General features: G+C 30.4%; 3 protein-coding genes across 5 annotated transcripts in view; 2 read left to right on the top strand and 1 right to left on the bottom strand.

The window, feature by feature from the left end:
* Positions 1 to 1,201: 1,201 nt before the first annotated feature.
* On the top strand, positions 1,202 to 4,143 carry LOC119610652 (tubulin gamma-1 chain-like). The gene is made up of 5 exons (XM_037965965.1): positions 1,202 to 1,383; positions 1,445 to 1,647; positions 2,813 to 3,403; positions 3,464 to 3,598; positions 3,660 to 4,143. The coding sequence occupies exons 1-5, from the start codon at positions 1,335 to 1,337 to the stop codon at positions 4,044 to 4,046; spliced, it is 1,365 nt and encodes a 454-aa protein (XP_037821893.1). The 5' UTR covers positions 1,202 to 1,334; the 3' UTR covers positions 4,047 to 4,143.
* A 1,572-nt stretch (positions 4,144 to 5,715) lies between these two features.
* On the top strand, positions 5,716 to 6,665 carry LOC119610659 (actin-related protein 2/3 complex subunit 4). The gene has a single exon (XM_037965974.1). It carries the CDS (start codon positions 5,902 to 5,904, stop codon positions 6,406 to 6,408), a length of 507 nt encoding a protein of 168 aa, XP_037821902.1. The 5' UTR covers positions 5,716 to 5,901; the 3' UTR covers positions 6,409 to 6,665.
* Positions 6,666 to 7,131: 466 nt separating this feature from the next.
* Positions 7,132 to 19,715, bottom strand: part of LOC119610657 (telomerase Cajal body protein 1 homolog) — a 30,248-nt gene continuing 17,664 nt past the window's right edge. Inside the window, exons 1-7 of one of the 3 annotated variants that reach the window (XM_037965970.1) lie at positions 9,194 to 9,257; positions 9,078 to 9,127; positions 8,414 to 9,015; positions 8,190 to 8,355; positions 7,944 to 8,132; positions 7,454 to 7,880; positions 7,132 to 7,383 (exon numbers count right to left, since the gene is read on the bottom strand). In XM_037965970.1, the coding sequence (XP_037821898.1) occupies positions 7,186 to 7,383; positions 7,454 to 7,880; positions 7,944 to 8,132; positions 8,190 to 8,355; positions 8,414 to 8,915 (1,482 nt within the window). In that variant the 5' untranslated portion in view covers positions 8,916 to 9,015; positions 9,078 to 9,127; positions 9,194 to 9,257 and the 3' untranslated portion in view covers positions 7,132 to 7,185. Of the gene's footprint in view, positions 7,384 to 7,453; positions 7,881 to 7,943; positions 8,133 to 8,189; positions 8,356 to 8,413; positions 9,128 to 9,193; positions 9,432 to 19,715 lie in introns of those variants that run through there. The other 2 variants (XM_037965969.1, XM_037965968.1) reach the window with 2 other exon arrangements.

The raw sequence follows: 19,715 nt of genomic DNA, 5'->3' as shown, positions 1-19,715 counted from the left end.
AGAACTAGAACAGAACTAGAACAGAACTAGAACTGAACTAGAACTGAACTAGAACTGAACTAGAACTGAACTAGAACTGAACTAGAACTGAACTAGAACTGAACTAGAACTTAACTAGAACTGAACTAGAACTGAACTAGAACTGAACTAGAACTGAACTAGAACTGAACTAGAACTGAACTAGAACTGAACTAGAACTGAACTAGAACTGAACTAGAACTGAACTACAACTGAACTAGAACTAAACTAGAATTGAACTAGGACTGGTAAAAACACGAAAATTAAACTTGAATTTAAAAATAATAATCTTGATTTCTTTGCAAAATTGAATTGCCTACCACCCGTAGGGTATTTTATTTTCAAAAAAAAAATACGTTACTTTTTAACGTTTTTCTACTCCTAAACACACAAAAAAGGAGTGCTCCATTATAAATTCTAACTACATACAATGTTTGGTTATTATTTTTTTATTTTTTTTGTTTTCTAACTTTACAGAAATTCATAAATTATATTAAATGACAATTTTTTTAAATGTTAATATCTGTGGTATCGACTACAATATATGACAATTTGCCAACAATTGATCTCATTATTTATGGCAATGTTTTGTTTTAATAAATAATTTTTTTTTTTAACAAATTTGGATTTTTGTTTTATTTATTTATTTGTATTAGAAAAGATGTACGTTATTTTACAAATATGGTTTTTTGCCATAACTGTTTGATTAAGATTTATTTATTTTATTATTTAAATTATTGTAAATATTTGTTAAACATGTTATATTTTTTAGGTGGGTTGCAGCAAATTATGAGGGAAGAGAAATGTAAATAAAAAAATACAAATAATTAGAATTTAAATTTCTAAATAAGAAATACAAAAATGATTTAGTAGTTTCGTTTTAATAAATAAATATTTAAATGCTACTTTCTTTAGAGCACAATGGGATTTTAACAAAAAAAACTTGTCAATGATTATAAAAATCAATGTTTGTATACGTTTTTGATTTCCCAACCCTGTTATTTACAATTTTTATAAGATCATCCCCAAGAGCCAATTCCGAGAAAGGAATTTGTCGCTAACATTTCACTCTCTTCTTAATATAAATGTCAAACTTCATGTTAAAAAAAACTATCAAAATCTCCTCTACATTGTCCGATCTTTATCTTGTGATAAACTTGTAAAGATTCAATTTGTTAAGTAAGATCAGTTTAACAACAATAACAATATATTTATAACGGTAATCGTTACTACTTCATTATCAGTTTATTTATTATTTGTTTGTTTAAAATTTATTAAATTAAATTTATTTATTACAAAATTGGAATTAAAAGAAAATGCCCAGTGAAATTATTACCCTACAACTTGGACAGTGTGGAAATCAAAGTATATTTAAAAATTTATAAATATTGAGATAGTTTTTGATTAAACTCTTCTTTACTACCAGTTGGTTTCGAATTCTGGAAACGTTTGTGTCTGGAGCATGGAATTTCGCCTACAGGGCTTTTGGAAGATTTCACCACTGATGGTTTAGATCGCAAGGATGTGTTTTTCTATCAAGCCGATGATAATCATTATATACCAAGAGCTGTGCTTTTGGATTTGGAACCACGTGTCATACACACGATAATGACATCAACGCACGCCAAGGTAAAGTAAAACTGTAGGAATTAAACTGCATTTTGGAAGTAGATAGATCTGTTCTAGTTCTAGTTCTGTTCTAGTTCTGTTCTAGTTCTGTTCTAGTTCTGTTCTAGTTCTGTTCTAGTTCTGTTCTAGTTCTGTTCTAGTTCTGTTCTAGTTCTGTTCTAGTTCTGTTCTAGTTCTGTTCTAGTTCTGTTCTAGTTCTGTTCTAGTTCTGTTCTAGTTCTGTTCTAGTTCTGTTCTAGTCTTCTAGTTCTGTTCTAGTTCTGTTCTAGTTCTGTTCTAGTTCTGTTCTAGTTCTGTTCTAGTTCTGTTCTAGTTCTGTTCTAGTTCTGTTCTAGTTCTGTTTCTAGTTCTGTTCTAGTTCTGTTCTAGTTCTGTTCTAGTCTGTTCTAGTTCGTTCTAGTTCTGTTCTAGTTCTGTTCTAGTTCTGTTCTAGTTCTGTTCTAGTTCTGTTCTAGTTCTGTTCTAGTTCTGTTCTAGTTCTGTTTCTAGTTTCTGTTCTATTCTGTAGTTCTGTTCTAGTTCTGTTCTAGTTCTGTTCTAGTTCTGTTCTAGTTCTGTTCTAGTTCTGTTCTAGTTCTGTTCTAGTTCTGTATCTAGTTCTGTTCTCTAGTTCTGTTCTAGTTCTGTTCTAGTTCTGTTCTAGTTCTGTTCTAGTTCTGTTCTAGTTCTGTTCTAGTTCTGTATCGTTCTGTTCTAGTTCTGTTCTAGTTCTGTTCTAGTTCGTTCTAGTTCTGTTCTAGTTCTGTTCTAGTTCTGTTCTAGTTCTGTTCTAGTTCTGTTCTAGTTCTGTTCTAGTTCTGTTCTAGTTCTGTTCTAGTTCTGTCTAGTTCTGTTCTAGTTCTGTTCTAGTTCTGTTCTAGTTCTGTTCTAGTTCTGTTCTAGTTCTGTTCTAGTTCTGTTCTAGTTGTCTGTTCTAGTTCTGTTCTAGTTCTGTTCTAGTTCTGTTCTAGTTCTGTTCTATTCTGTTCTAATTATGTTCTTATGTTCTGTTCTAGTTCTGTTCTAGTTCTGTTCTAGTTCTGTTCTAGTTCTGTTCTAGTTCTGTTCTAGTTCTGTTCTAGTTCTGTTCTAGTTCTGTTCTAGTTCTGTTCTAGTTCTGTTCTAGTTCTGTTCTAGTTCTGTTCTACTTAAGATTTCTATAGAAAAATTTGAACTTTACTTCTAGCTCTATAACCCCGAAAATGTTTATCTTTCCAAACATGGTGGCGGTGCTGGCAACAACTGGGCCTCCGGTTTTAGTCAGGGCGAAAAGCTACAAGAGGAAGTTTTCGATATTATCGATCGTGAAGCCGACGGTAGTGATTCGTTGGAAGGTTTTGTACTTTGTCACTCCATAGCTGGTGGCACTGGGTCCGGTATGGGTTCATATATGTTGGAACGTCTCTCTGATCGTTTTCCCAAAAAACTTTTACAAACCTATAGTGTATTTCCCAATCAAGATGAAATAAGTGATGTGGTAGTACAACCCTATAATTCTATATTAACATTGAAGAGATTAACCAATTGTGCAGATTGTGTTGTGGTCTTAGATAATACCGCTTTGAATCGTATAGCTTCAGAGCGTTTGCATATTGAAAATCCTACTTTTACCCAAATTAATACTTTGGTATCGACCATAATGTCGGTTAGTACTACGACCCTGCGTTATCCTTCATATATGAATAATAATTTGATAGGATTAACGGCTCCTCTGATACCAACACCGCAATTACATTTTCTAATGACCGGTTATACTCCTCTTACTACAGATAGTGATGTAAGTAGGGACCTTTTCTTAAAAAACAAAATCCTCAAATGAATACTTTGTATTATCTAGCCCAATTTGAATATACGCAAAACTACGGTTCTAGATGTTATGAGGCGTTTATTGCAGCCCAAAAACATGATGGTTTCTTCGGGTCCGGATAAAGCTAATATTCATTGTTATATTTCCATATTGAACATTATACAGGTGAACTTATATAAATTAAAATCTGAAAACACGATTTAAAGCATATTTATAACTTTTTTAGGGTGAAGTAGATCCCACTCAAGTCCACAAATCCCTACAACGTATACGTGAACGCAAATTGGCTCAATTTATACCCTGGGGTCCGGCCAGTATACAAGTGGCATTGTCCAGAAGTTCCCCTTATATACAAAGTAATCATAAGGTTTCGGGCCTAATGATGGCCAATCATACGGGCATTAGTTCCCTGTTTAATCGTTCTCTGGCTCAATATGATAAGTTGCGTAAGAGAGGTGCCTTTTTGGATCAATTTCGCCGTGAAGATATGTTTAAAGATGATTTATCTGAATTAGATAATTCTCGAGATGTTATCGATTGTTTGGCTCAAGAATATGAGGCGGCCACCCAGAGGAATTATTTGCAATGGGTGCCAAAAAATCGGGGGGAATAAAGTGAGTAAAGGGATTTATCAATTAAATTTAATAAAAAAAGAACTACTAAAATGTATTTAAAAAATTCTAAAATATTTTTTTACAAAAAGGAAAATTTATCGAATATTTTGTATAAAAAGAAAATTTATCGAAATTTTCTATAAAAAAGTAAAATTTATCAAAAATTTTGTATAAAAGGAAAATTTATTGAAAATTTTCTTTAAAAATTAAAATGTATCGAAAATTTTCTTTAAAAAGAAAATTTATCGAAAAATTTCTACAAAAAAAATATCGAAAATTTTCTATAAAAAAGAAAATCTATCGAAAATTTTCTTTAAAGAAGTAAATCTATCGAAAATTTTCTTTAAAGAAGAAAATTTATGGAAAATTTTCTTTAAAGAAGAAAATTTATGGAAAATTTTCTTTAAAGAAGAAAATTTATGGAAAATTTTCTTTAAAGAAGAAAATTTATGGAAAATTTTCTTTAAAGAAGAAAATTTATAGAAAATTTTCTTTAAAGAAGAAAATTTATGGAAAATTTTCTTTAAAGAAGAAAATTTATGGAAAATTTTCTTTAAAGAAGAAAATTTATGGAAAATTTTCTTTAAAGAAGAAAATTTATGGAAAATTTTCTTTAAAGAAGAAAATTTATCGAAAATTTTCTATAAAAATAAAATTTATCGAAAATTTTCTATAAAAATAAAATTTATCGAAAATTTTCTATAAAAAAGACAATTTATCGAAAATTTTCTATAAAAACAAAATTTATCGAAAATTTTCTATAAAAATAAAATTTATCGAAAATTTTCTATAAAAATAAAATTTATCGAAAATTTTCTATAAAAATAAAATTTATCGAAAATTTTCTATAAAAATAAAATTTATCGAAAATTTTCTATAAAAATAAAATTTATCGAAAATTTTCTATAAAAATAAAATTTATCGAAAATTTTCTATAAAAATAAAATTTATTGAAAATTTTCTATAAAAATAAAATTTATCGAAAATTTTCTATAAAAATAAAATTTATCGAAAATTTTCTATAAAAATAAAATTTATCGAAAATTTTCTATAAAAATAAAATTTATCGAAAATTATCTATAAAAAAGAAAATTTATGGAAAATTTTCTTTAAAGAAGAAAATTTATAGAAAATTTTCTATAAAAATAAAATTTATCGAGAAAAAGATTATTTTCTATAAAAAGAGAACATTTTCTATAAAAAGAGAACATTTTCTATAAAAAGAGAAACATTTTCAATAAAGATAAAATTTATCGAAAATTCCTAATAAAAATAAAGTTTATCGAAAATTTTCTATAAAAATAAAATTTATCGAAAATTTGAAAAAAGAACATTTTCTATGAAAAAGAAAAGTTATCGAAAATATTTTTTAAAATATAATCGCAAATGTTTTATAAAATTTTTTTTTTCGAAAATTTCCTATTAAAAAACTAAATTTATCGAAAAGTTTCTCTAAAAATAAAATTTAAGCAAAATTTAGCACAAAAAGAAATTTTTTCTATAAGAATTAAAATTTATGGAAAATTTTCTTTACCAAAATATTGAATTTCTTTAAAAATTTATATAAAATGTATCAATAAAGTAAAAAAAACATTATTTTCCACTTACCTTTCAAAACCCATCATCTGGCAACTTTGTTGTAACAAAATACTGGTATTTTCTTTCAAACATGCAACTCTGTGTTGTTATATTTATTTTGACATTTCATTCGTTCATTTGTCATTCTCGGGTGTTGTTTTGCATATTTTCCTTCTCTGCTGATAAAAACACCTATAAGTGATTCATTTTTGTTAAAAAACATTAAAAGAATTGAAAAATATTTACTTTTAACAATTTACAACAAAAGTTTCCGTAATGGCTGCTACTTTGAAACCATATCTGACTGCTGTACGCCATTCCTTAACCGCAGCAATGTGTTTACAAGACTTTGCTTCGCAGGTGGTAGAGAGACACAACAAACCAGAGGTAGAGGTCTGCTCTAGCAAGGAATTGATTTTAACACCTGTGGTCATATCCCGCAACGAAAGAGAACGTGTCCTTATTGAACCCTCCATCAATTCAGTGCGTGTCAGTATTGCCGTCAAACAGGCCGATGAAATTGAAAAGATTCTTTGTCACAAATTCACCCGTTTCATGATGCGTCGTGCTGAATCCTTTATCATTTTGAGACGTAAACCTATTGATGGTTATGATATTAGCTTTTTGATTACCAATTTCCATACGGAGCAGATGTACAAACATAAATTGGTAGATTTTGTCATCAGCTTTATGGAGGAAATTGATAAGGAAATCAGTGAAATGAAATTGGCTGTCAATGCCCGTGCCCGTACTTGTGCTGAGGAGTTTTTGAAGAGATTCTAAGTTCGAGGGGAGGTAGTTGCAGTGGCGGTAGAGCTTCCTAAGGATGTGCTCAAAGTTAAAAGTATTCCGGTGTTTAAATTTTAATTTAATTTTTATAAATGTGTTTCTTTTGTATCAGTGCATTTTTTCTTGATTTTAAGTGAACAAAAGTTTCGTAATTTTTCTTCCCGGAAAAGTTGATTGAAGAAAAACTATAAAAGAAATAAACTAGAGTTAATAGACTTTTCATAAAGCTGAAAGTGTTTTAAAACAAAAAATACTGTGTTTGGAATTAAAATTGTGTTTGAACGTTATTCAAACAACTTTCAAAATCTTACATTTTGATATAATGTTTTCAATATTTCTCTAATTTTTTACATTTTGATGTAAATTTTTAAAAATATTCGTTTTATAAAAAAAAATTTCAAAATTATTTTAGAAATTTTTTCAAAAATTCTATTTTATATCAAAATTTTTCAAATTTACTTTTAAAAAATGTTCAAAATTACATTATTAGAAATCTCCAAATGTCTTTTTTTTAAAAGAATATTTTAAACGTTTTTTTCCAATTCTCGATACAAGAACGACTATCACTTATGATAGTTTTTATCACTTAAGTAATTTCGATTCGTTTACTGGGTAAACTTTATCGTTTGGTTTATTGGGTAAAGTTAACCTGCAGGTTTTGTAAGTGTCCCGACTAATACTATCAAAAAATGAAATAACTTTTCAATAACTAACCTGTAAATTTTGAACTTGGCAGTATTTCACTGCGAAATATTTTCTTTATTTAATAATTTAATGTTGACTTCCTTTCGAAGGACCATACCACAAAAACAACAAGGAATTTTCATAATCTACAATATTTTCCGTCGAGGAATCGCCACTCTCTGAATTTGTAACATCCACAAAATGATATTGACCTGAGGTAGTGGTAAGTATAGGTAAAGAAGGATGAAAACTTACAGCATTGCAGCAATCCTGATGTAAAGGTAACTGGAAATAAAAAGAAAAAACATACATAGAAAAAAACAACTCCTAAGAAGGCTTTTAACAAATAAAAAACCTCATATTGTTGCGCCTTATCGCCCAAATTCCATATCCTTAATAAACCCTGGGTATCACCACTGGCTAACCATGTCTTCATAGGTGTTAAATCATAATAAATTCTTTGGTTAGTCTCCACATTTCTTTCAAATACTTGCAATGGTTCAGTATAGTTACGCATATCCCATTGCAAGATTTTCCTGTCCTTACGGGCACCACTAAATAAATACCAATTTTGATCTAATGTGGGAGAATATTTTAACCAGGTTATGCCACCACTATGGCCACCCAAGGTAAATAAGGGGCCCAATTTGGGAGCCCTTAAATCATAATGATTTATATAACCTGTCCATGTACCCGCGGTAACACAATTATCATTGTCAGTAGTTAAGGCAAAACAGGAAACGGCTTTTTTTACTGGTATCGTCGAGCAAGCACGACCTGGTCTTTAGGAATTTAAAACAAATATACATTTAAATAAATTTCTTTGTAATATTTCAAAGACTTACATATTAGTATCAAATATTTTAATGGTTTTCTTATATCCACCTATAACTTTTTCGCCACAATTGCTAAATATTATGGAAATGGCTGATTCGACTTCATCTACCTCATCGTAGCCACGATAAGAACATCTTAACTCCCCTGAAAAGGCATCCCACATGTGTATGGGTTCATGTTGTCTAGTAGCAAGCCAACTAAAATAATATAATTTTATTAATTCTAACAAAATTTTTAAAATGACAAAAGCTTACCAACATGTAGCTGGATCTGAACTATTCATAAAAGGATACCAACAACAATCATAAACAGTACCACCCTCTTTTACATGCACCGCCGAAGCCAAATCACTCAGACTTCTTTCGGCATCCAATTCTTGCACGGTGTATAAATCTGTGGGCAATTCTACAATGTGCATTCCTAAAAGAATCTTAATATAAGAAGAATTTTAATTTTTACTAATTTTTCCATATCTAACCATCCAAATGCACTGGCACCAATAAACAAGTACCATCCGGTGACCATAAACATCCTTTCGTAAAATTTTGCTTCTCCGCCGTTGAAGGCCATAGTCTACGTCCAACTTCTATCAAAGGATAACGAAATAATTTACTTTCATCGGGCAAAAATTGTGATGTGTCCTGCTCTATAATGGTCTCAGTCATTTCTGGTTCATTATGTGTTTCATCCGATACTTTCTCATTTTCTCCGGCAGTTTTATTGGGTTGTAAATGTGAAAACATATCTTTTTGTGTTTGTTCTATCGCTGAGCACTCCATAGTACTTATTTCTTCCACATCATCATCGTCATCATCTTCTTCGACCGGTATAACACTTTCTTCAGCATTATCCTCATCATCACTTAATTCCATGGTGATTTCTTTATTACTAGTATTTCTGCGAGACTTTGTTAAAGTTGCCTCCTTTAGGGTATCTGCTGTTGATTGTAAACAACCATTTGTTGTTTGTGTTACATCCATCTGTGAACTATTGCCATTAACACATTTTTTGCGCAATATATCCCTTTCTTCCTGCTCCAAAGTTATACTCAGTTTAGGTGAGGATTCTGAAATAGTTTTACTGTTTTGTAATGTGGATTCCTCGGTTAGTATTTGACTAAAATCTAATTTACTAAAATTTACATTGTGATTGAGAGTGGCGGATTCCTCTAAAACGGATTCGGAAAAGGCAGCTGATAGAAATAAATAATATGTATTATTTTAATAAAGAATTTCCAGAGTTTTCTTAATTAACTTACATTGTTGTGATGTATTTAAGCTGCTGTCTTGAAGATTCATTTCGTATAATTCTTTTATTTTATAAATATTGATAAAAACCGGGAAACATGGAATATAAAACAATGTTTGAATTAATTTATTGGAGAATTGACAATTGCAGGTTGTGTTGTAAAAGTATTAACTATTTGGTTACTGGTTACTTGATAATTTAGGAAAGCAATTTTGCGAGCTTTTGCAAAAGTTTCCCACTAATTTCATGGTATATTAATTTTTAACGCACATAAAGAAAACAACCCGACGAAAAATAAAACAAACCGCAACAGCTGTTTTATCAAAATAAACATTTTTTTTTGGTATGGTGAGTTTTTTTTGTTTACAAATATTTGTTTGTGCACGTGGAAAAGACGCAAAAACTCGTTTTCAATATTTACATTTTCAATATGTGTTTATGCACGTGGAAAAGATTCAAAAAATTGATTTTCATGATTTACTTTAAAAAAATTATTTTTGATCAATTAAAATATGTATATAAATGTGGAAAGGAACAAATCTGATAAAATATAAATATATTTGGGATTATATCGTTACAGAATGCCTTTTAATAAAAAACATTCAAAAAATAATACTATGGTCATATATAGAAAATAATATATAAATGCTATCGGACGATCTTGTGCACGATAAAAACCTATATATAACTTTAAGTTGAAAGTGTAGAAATCGGATGGCATACATTTTTTTCCGGATTTCATCGTTCTAGGGTGTGTACTACAACAACAAACTTTTTTTTACAAAAAATGTTACTATGGCCGTATATATAAAATGATATATAACTGCTATCGAACGATCTTGTGCATGATAAAAACCTATATAGAACTTTAAGTTGGAAGGGTAGAAATCGGATGGCATACATTTTTTTCCGGATTTCATCGTTCTAGGGTGTATACTACAACAACAAACTTTTTTTTTACAAAAATTGTTATTATGGAAGTATATATAAATTGATATATAACTGCTATCGGACGATCTTGTGCACGATAAAGACCTATATAGAACTTTAAGTTGGAAGTGTAGAAATCGGATGACATACATTTTTTTCCGGATTTCATCGTTCTAGGGTGTGTACTACAACAACAAACTTTTTTTTACAAAAAATGTTATTATGGAAGTATATATAAATTGATATATAACTGCTATCGGACGATCTTGTGCACGATAAAGACCTATATAGAACTTTAAGTTGGAAGTGTAGAAATCGGATGACATACACTTTTTTCCGGATTTCATCGTTCTAGGGTGTGTACTACAACAACAAACTTTTTTTTACAAAAAATGTTATTATGGAAGTATATATAAATTGTTTATAACTGCTATCGGACGATCTTGTGCACGATAAAGACCTATATAGAACTTTAAGTTGGAAGTGTAGAAATCGGATGGCATACATTTTTTTCCGGATTTCATCGTTCTAGGGTGTGTACTACAACAACAAACTTTTTTTTTACAAAAAATTTTACTATGACCGTATATATTAAATGATATATAACTGCTATCGGACGATCTTGTGCACGATAAAGACCTATATAGAACTTTAAGTTGGAAGTGTAGAAATCGGATGACATACATTTTTTTCCGGATTTCATCGTTCTAGGGTGTGTACTACAACAACAAACTTTTTTTTTACAAAAAATGTTATGGAAGTATATATAAATTGATATATAACTGCTATCGGACGATCTTGTGCACGATAAAAACCTATATAGAACTTTAAGTTGGAAGTGTAGAAATCGGATGACATACATTTTTTTCCAGATTTCATCGTTCTAGGGTGTGTACTACAACAACAAACTTTTTTTTACAAAAAATGTTACTATGGCCGTATATATAAAATGATATGTAACTGCTATCGGACGATCATGTGCATGATAAAAACCTATATAGAACTTTAAGTTGGAAGTGTAGAAATCGGATGGCATACATTTTTTTCCGGATTTCATCGTTCTAGGGTGTGTACTACAACAACAAACTTTTTTTTTTACAAAAAATGTTACTATGGCCGTATATATTAAATGATATATAACTGCTATCGGACGATCTTGTGCACGATAAAAACCTATATAGAACTTTAAGTTGGAAGTGTAGAAATCGGACGACATACATTTTTTTCCGGATTTCATCGTTCTAGGGTGTGTACTACAACAACAAACTTTTTTTTTACAAAAAATGTTATTATGGAAGTAAATATAAATTGATACTACTATCGGACGATCTTGTGCACGATAAAGACCTATATAGAACTTTAAGTTGGAAGTGTAGAAATCGGATGGTATACATTTTTTTCCGGATTTCATCGTTCTAGGGTGTGTACTAAAACAACAAACTTTTTTTTACAAAAAATGTTACTATGGCCGTATATATAAAATGATATATAACTGCTATCGGACGATCATGTGCATGATAAAAACCTATATAGAACTTTAAGTTGGAAGTGTAGAAATCGGATGGCATACATTTTTTTCCGGATTTCATCGTTCTAGGGTGTGTACTACAACAACAAACTTTTTTTTACAAAAAATGTTACTATGGCCGTATATATTAAATGATATATAACTGCTATCGGACGATCTTGTGCACGATAAAAACCTATATAGAACTTTAAGTTGGAAGTGTAGAAATCGGACGACATACATTTTTTTCCGGATTTCATCGTTCTAGGGTGTGTATTACAACAACAGACTTTTTTTTTACAAAAAATGTTATTATGGAAGTATATATAAATTGATATATAACTGCTATCGGACGATCTTGTGCACGATAAAAACCTATATAGAACTTTAAGTTGGAAGTGTAGAAATCGGATGACATACACTTTTTTCCGGATTTCATCGTTCTAGGGTGTGTACTACAACAACAAACTTTTTTTTTACAAAAAATGTTATTATGGAAGTATATATAAATTGTTATATAACTGCTATCGGACGATCTTGTGCACGATAAAGACCTATATAGAACTTTAAGTTGGAAGTGTAGAAATCGGACAACATACATTTTTCTCCGGATTTCATCGTTCTAGGGTATGTACTACAACAACAAACTTTTTTTTTACAAAAAATGTTATTATGGAAGTATATACAAATTGATATATAACTGCTATCGGACGATCTTGTGCACGATAAAGACCTATATAGAACTTTAAGTTGGAAGTGTAGAAATCGGATGGTATACATTTTTTTCCGGATTTCATCGTTCTAGGGTGTGTACTAAAACAACAAACTTTTTTTTTACAAAAAATGTTATTATGGAAGTATATATAAATTGATATATAACTGCAATCGGACGATCTTGTGCACGATAAAGACCTATATAGAACTTTAAGTTGGAAGTGTAGAAATCGGATGACATACATTTTTTTCCGGATTTCATCGTTCTAGGGTGTGTATTACAACAACAAACTTTTTTTTTACAAAAAATTTTACTATGGCCGTATATATTAAATGATATATAACTGCTATCGGACGATCTTGTGCACGATAAAGACCTATATAGAACTTTAAGTTGGAAGTGTAGAAATCGGACGACATACATTTTTTTCCGGATTTCATCGTTCTAGGGTGTGTACTACAACAACAAACTTTTTTTTTACAAAAAAGTTATTATGGAAGTAAATATAAATTGATATAGAACTACTATCGGACGATCTTGTGCACGATAAAGACCTATATAGAACTTTAAGTTGGAAGTGTAGAAATCGGATGGTATACATTTTTTTCCGGATTTCATCGTTCTAGGGTGTGTACTAAAACAACAAACTTTTTTTTACAAAAAATGTTACTATGGCCGTATATATAAAATGATATATAACTGCTATCGGATGATCATGTGCATGATAAAAACCTATATAGAACTTTAAGTTGGAAGTGTAGAAATCGGATGGCATACATCTTTTTCCGGATTTCATCGTTCTAGGGTGTGTACTACAACAACAAACTTTTTTTTTACAAAAAATGTTACTATGGCCGTATATATTAAATGATATATAACTGCTATCGGACGATCTTGTGCACGATAAAAACCTATATAGAACTTTAAGTTGGAAGTGTAGAAATCGGACGACATACATTTTTTTCCGGATTTCATCGTTCTAGGGTGTGTACTACAACAACAAACTTTTTTTTTACAAAAAATGTTATTATGGAAGTATATATAAATTGATATATAACTGCTATCGGACGATCTTGTGCACGATAAAAACCTATATAGAACTTTAAGTTGAAAGTGTAGAAATCGGATGACATACATTTTTTTCCGGATTTCATCGTTCTAGGGTGTGTACTACAACAACAAACTTTTTTTACAAAAAATGTTATTATGGAAGTAAATATAAATTGATATAGAACTACTATCGGACGATCTTGTGCACGATAAAGACCTATATAGAACTTTAAGTTGGAAGTGTAGAAATCGGATGGCATACATTTTTTTCCGGATTTCATCGTTCTAGGGTGTGTACTACAACAACAAACTTTTTTTTTACAAAAAAGTTATTATGGAAGTAAATATAAATTGATATAGAACTACTATCGGACGATCTTGTGCACGATAAAGACCTATATAGAACTTTAAGTTGGAAGTGTAGAAATCGGATGGCATACATTTTTTTCCGGATTTCATCGTTCTAGGGTGTGTACTACAACAACAAACTTTTTTTTTACAAAAAATGTTACTATGGCCGTATATATTAAATGATATATAACTGCTATCGGACGATCTTGTGCACGATAAAAACCTATATAGAACTTTAAGTTGGAAGTGTAGAAATCGGACGACATACATTTTTTTCCGGATTTCATCGTTCTAGGGTGTGTACTACAACAACAAACTTTTTTTTTACAAAAAATGTTATTATGGAAGTATATATAAATTGATATATAACTGCTATCGGACGATCTTGTGCACGATAAAAACCTATATAGAACTTTAAGTTGAAAGTGTAGAAATCGGATGGCATACATTTTTTTCCGGATTTCATCGTTCTAGGGTGTGTACTACAACAACAAACTTTTTTTTACAAAAAATGTTATTATGGAAGTGAATATAAATTGATATAGAACTACTATCGGACGATCTTGTGCACGATAAAGACCTATATAGAACTTTAAGTTGGAAGTGTAGAAATCGGATGGCATACATTTTTTTCCGGATTTCATCGTTCTAGGGTGTGTATTACAACAAAAATTTTTTTTTTACAAAAAATGTTATTATGGAAGTATATATAAATTGTTATATAACTGCTATCGGACGATCTTGTGCACGATAAAGACCTATATAGAACTTTAAGTTGGAAGTGTAGAAATCGGACAACATACATTTTTCTCCGGATTTCATCGTTCTAGGGTATGTACTACAACAACAAACTTTTTTTTTACATAAAATGTTATTATGGAAGTATATACAAATTGATATATAACTGCTATCGGACGATCTTGTGCACGATAAAAACCTATATAGAACTTTAAGTTGAAAGTGTAGAAATCGGATGGCATACATTTTTTTCCGGATTTCATCGTTCTAGGGTGTGTACTACAACAACAAACTTTTTTTTTACAAAAAATGTTATTATGGAAGTATATATAAATTGATATATAACTGCTATCGGACGATCTTGTGCACGATAAAGACCTATATAGAACTTTAAGTTGGAAGTGTAGAAATCGGATGGCATACATTTTTTTCCGGATTTCATCGTTCTAGGGTATGTACTACAACAACAAACTTTTTTTTTACATAAAATGTTATTATGGAAGTATATATAAATTGATATATAACTGCTATCGGACGATCTTGTGCACGATAAAGACCTATATAGAACTTTAAGTTGGAAGTGTAGAAATCGGATGACGTACATCTTTTTCCGGATTTCATCGTTCTAGGGTGTGTACTACAACAACAAACTTTTTTTTTACAAAAAATGTTATTATGGAAGTATATATAAATTGATATATAACTACTATCGGACGATCTTGTGCACGATAAAGACCTATATAGAATATTAAGTTGGAAGTGTAGAAATCGGATGGTATACATTTTTTTCCGGATTTCATCGTTCTAGGGTGTGTATTACAACAACAAACTTTTTTTTTACAAAAAATTTTACTATGGCCGTATATATTAAATGATATATAACTGCTATCGGACGATCTTGTGCACGATAAAGACCTATATAGAACTTTAAGTTGGAAGTGTAGAAATCGGATGACATAAATTTTTTTCCGGATTTCATCGTTCTAGGGTGTGTACAACAACAACAATTTTTTTTTTACAAAAAATGTTATTATGGAAGTAAATATAAATTGATATAGAACTACTATCGGACGATCTTGTGCACGATAAAGACCTATATAGAACTTTAAGTTGGAAGTGTAGAAATCGGATGGTATACATTTTTTTCCGGATTTCATCGTTCTAGGGTGTGTACTAAAACAACAAACTTTTTTTTACAAAAAATGTTACTATGGCCGTATATATAAAATGATATATAACTGCTATCGGACGATCATGTGCATGATAAAAACCTATATAGAACTTTAAGTTGGAAGTGTAGAAATCGGATGGCATACATTTTTTTCCGGATTTCATCGTTCTAGGGTGTGTACTACAACAACAAACTTTTTTTTACAAAAAATGTTACTATGGCCGTATATATTAAATGATATATAACTGCTATCGGACGATCTTGTGCACGATAAAAACCTATATAGAACTTTAAGTTGGAAGTGTAGAAATCGGACGACATACATTTTTTTCCGGATTTCATCGTTCTAGGGTGTGTATTACAACAACAAACTTTTTTTTTACAAAAAATGTTATTATGGAAGTATATATAAATTGATATATAACTGCTATCGGACGATCTTGTCCACGATAAAAACCTATATAGAACTTTAAGTTGGAAGTGTAGAAATCGGATGACATACACTTTTTTCCGGATTTCATCGTTCTAGGGTGTGTACTACAACAACAAACTTTTTTTTTACAAAAAATGTTATTATGGAAGTATATATAAATTGTTATATAACTGCTATCGGACGATCTTGTGCACGATAAAGACCTATATAGAACTTTAAGTTGGAAGTGTAGAAATCGGATGGCATACATTTTTGGCATAAATATAAATTGATATAGAACTACTATCGGACGATCTTGTGCACGATAAAGACCTATATAGAACTTTAAGTTGGAAGTGTAGAAATCGGATGGTATACATTTTTTTCCGGATTTCATCGTTCTAGGGTGTGTACTAAAACAACAAACTTTTTTTTACAAAAAATGTTACTATGGCCGTATTTATAAAATGATATATAACTGCTATCGGACGATCATGTGCATGATAAAAACCTATATAGAACTTTAAGTTGGAAGTGTAGAAATCGGATGGCATACATTTTTTTCCGGATTTCATCGTTCTAGGGTGTGTACTACAACAACAAACTTTTTTTTACAAAAAATGTTACTATGGCCGTATATATTAAATGATATATAACTGCTATCGGACGATCTTGTGCACGATAAAAACCTATATAGAACTTTAAGTTGGAAGTGTAGAAATCGGACGACATACATTTTTTTCCGGATTTCATCGTTCTAGGGTGTGTATTACAACAACAAACTTTTTTTTTACAAAAAATGTTATTATGGAAGTATATATAAATTGATATATAACTGCTATCGGACGATCTTGTGCACGATAAAAACCTATATAGAACTTTAAGTTGGAAGTGTAGAAATCGGATGACATACACTTTTTTCCGGATTTCATCGTTCTAGGGTGTGTACTACAACAACAAACTTTTTTTTTACAAAAAATGTTATTATGGAAGTATATATAAATTGTTATATAACTGCTATCGGACGATCTTGTGCACGATAAAGACCTATATAGAACTTTAAGTTGGAAGTGTAGAAATCGGATGGCATACATTTTTGGCATAAATATAAATTGATATAGAACTACTATCGGACGATCTTGTGCACGATAAAGACCTATATAGAACTTTAAGTTGGAAGTGTAGAAATCGGATGGTATACATTTTTTTCCGGATTTCATCGTTCTAGGGTGTGTACTAAAACAACAAACTTTTTTTTACAAAAAATGTTACTATGGCCGTATATATAAAATGATATATAACTGCTATCGGACGATCATGTGCATGATAAAAACCTATATAGAACTTTAAGTTGGAAGTGTAGAAATCGGATGGCATACATTTTTTTCCGGATTTCATCGTTCTAGGGTGTGTACTACAACAACAAACTTTTTTTTTACAAAAAATGTTACTATGGCCGTATATATTAAATGATATATAACTGCTATCGGACGATCTTGTGCACGATAAAAACCTATATAGAACTTTAAGTTGGAAGTGTAGAAATCGGACGACATACATTTTTTTCCGGATTTCATCGTTCTAGGGTGTGTATTACAACAACAAACTTTTTTTTTACAAAAAATGTTATTATGGAAGTATATATAAATTGATATATAACTGCTATCGGACGATCTTGTGCACGATAAAAACCTATATAGAACTTTAAGTTGGAAGTGTAGAAATCGGATGACATACACTTTTTTCCGGATTTCATCGTTCTAGGGTGTGTACTACAACAACAAACTTTTTTTTTACAAAAAATGTTATTATGGAAGTATATATAAATTGTTATATAACTGCTATCGGACGATCTTGTGCACGATAAAGACCTATATAGAACTTTAAGTTGGAAGTGTAGAAATCGGATGGCATACATTTTTTTCCGGATTTCATCGTTCTAGGGTGTGTACTACAACAACAAACTTTTTTTTTACAAAAAATTTTACTATGGCCGTATATATTAAATGATATATAACTGCTATCGGACGATCTTGTGCACGATAAAGACCTATATAGAACTTTAAGTTGGAAGTGTAGAAATCGGATGACATACATTTTTTTCCGGATTTCATCGTTCTAGGGTGTGTACTACAACAACAAACTTTTTTTTTACAAAAAATGTTATTATGGAAGTATATACAAATTGATATATAACTGCTATCGGACGATCTTGTGCACGATAAAAACCTATATAGAACTTTAAGTTGGAAGTGTAGAAATCGGATGGCATACATTTTTTCCGGATTTCATCGTTCTAGGGTGTGTACTACAACAACAAACTTTTTTTTTACAAAAAATGTTATTATGGAAGTATATATAAATTGATATATAACTGCTATCGGACGAACTTGTGCACGATAAAAACCTATATAGAACTTTAAGTTGGAAGTGTAGAAATCGGATGACATACATTTTTTTCCGGATTTCATCGTTCTAGGGTGTGTACTACAACAACAAACTTATTTAAAAAAAAATGTTACTATGGCCGTATATATAAAATGATATATAACTGCTATCGGACGATCTTGTGCACGATAAAAACCTATATAGAACTTTAAGTTGGAAGTGTAGAAATCGGATGGCGTACATTTTTTTCCGGATTTCATCGTTCTAGGGTGTGTTCTACAACAACAAACTTTTTTTACAAAAAATGTTATTATGGAAGTATATATAAAATGATATATAACTGCTATCGGACGATCTTGTGCACGATAAAAACCTATATAGAACTTTAAGTTGGAGGTGTAGAAATCGGATGACATACATTTTTTTCGGATTTCATCGTTCTAGGGTGTGTACTACAACAACAAACTTTTTTTTACATAGTTTTATTATGGAAATATATAGAAAATTATATATAACTTTAAGTTGGAAGTGTAGAAATCGGATGGCATATATTTTTTTCCTGATTTCATCGTGCTAGGGTGTGTACTACAACAACAAACTTTTTTTGACAAAAAATTTTATTATGGAAGTATATATTAAATGATATATAACTGCTATCGGACGATCTTGTGCACGATAAAAACCTATATAGAACTTTAAGTTGGAAATATACAAATCGGATGGCATAATTTGTTTTGTGGAGTTCATCGTTCTAGGGTGTGTACTACAGCAACAAACTTTTTTACAAAAATGTGACTATATCCGTATATAGAAAATGATACATAACTGCTATCGGAAGATCTTGTGCACGATAAAAACATATATAGAACTTTAAGTTGGAAGCGTAGAAATCGGATGGCATAATCTGTTTGAGATTTTAGGTAGGGTCAACTGTGGACCGACCCTTACAAAATTCAACAGATAAATTTTGTTTCATATAAAAGTTGTTGTCGAATTTTATAGCTATTTTTTTAAGCCAGTTATGAGTGGTAGTAATTTCTCGAGGTGGACCTTATATCGGGGATAGGTTAAATTATGGACCGATCCCCTTAAATTTGACAAAACGATGTTGACTCCTTGTTTATGTGGAATTTCTTTGCTATATTGGTATTTTTATTACAATTATTGGAGTTAATATCTTTTTCTGAAGGGGAACTTATATGGGGGTAGGGTCAATTTTGAACCAACCCAGAAAGGTTTTGGATCATATAAATCTTGTAAAATAATTTCC

The sequence above is a fragment of the Lucilia sericata genome, unplaced genomic scaffold, assembly GCF_015586225.1.
Source record: "Lucilia sericata isolate MDLA Ls3-8-SP2 unplaced genomic scaffold, ASM1558622v1 Contig001259F_arrow, whole genome shotgun sequence".
Lineage (NCBI taxonomy): Eukaryota > Metazoa > Arthropoda > Insecta > Diptera > Calliphoridae > Lucilia > Lucilia sericata.
This window is presented reverse-complemented; position numbering and strand designations above follow the sequence as displayed.

What these genes read in the sequence shown, in the direction of transcription:
- LOC119610652 (XM_037965965.1), top strand. Translation starts at nt 1,335, where the DNA reads ATGCCCAGTGAAATTATTACCCTACAACTTGGACAGTGTGGAAATCAA. An exon ending in CTCTTACTACAGATAGTGAT is followed by an intron (nt 3,404 to 3,463) that starts GTAAGTAGGGAC and finishes TGTATTATCTAG; the next exon opens with CCCAATTTGAATATACGCAA. An exon ending in CCATATTGAACATTATACAG is followed by an intron (nt 3,599 to 3,659) that starts GTGAACTTATAT and finishes TAACTTTTTTAG; the next exon opens with GGTGAAGTAGATCCCACTCA.
- LOC119610659 (XM_037965974.1), top strand. Translation starts at nt 5,902, where the DNA reads ATGGCTGCTACTTTGAAACCATATCTGACTGCTGTACGCCATTCCTTA.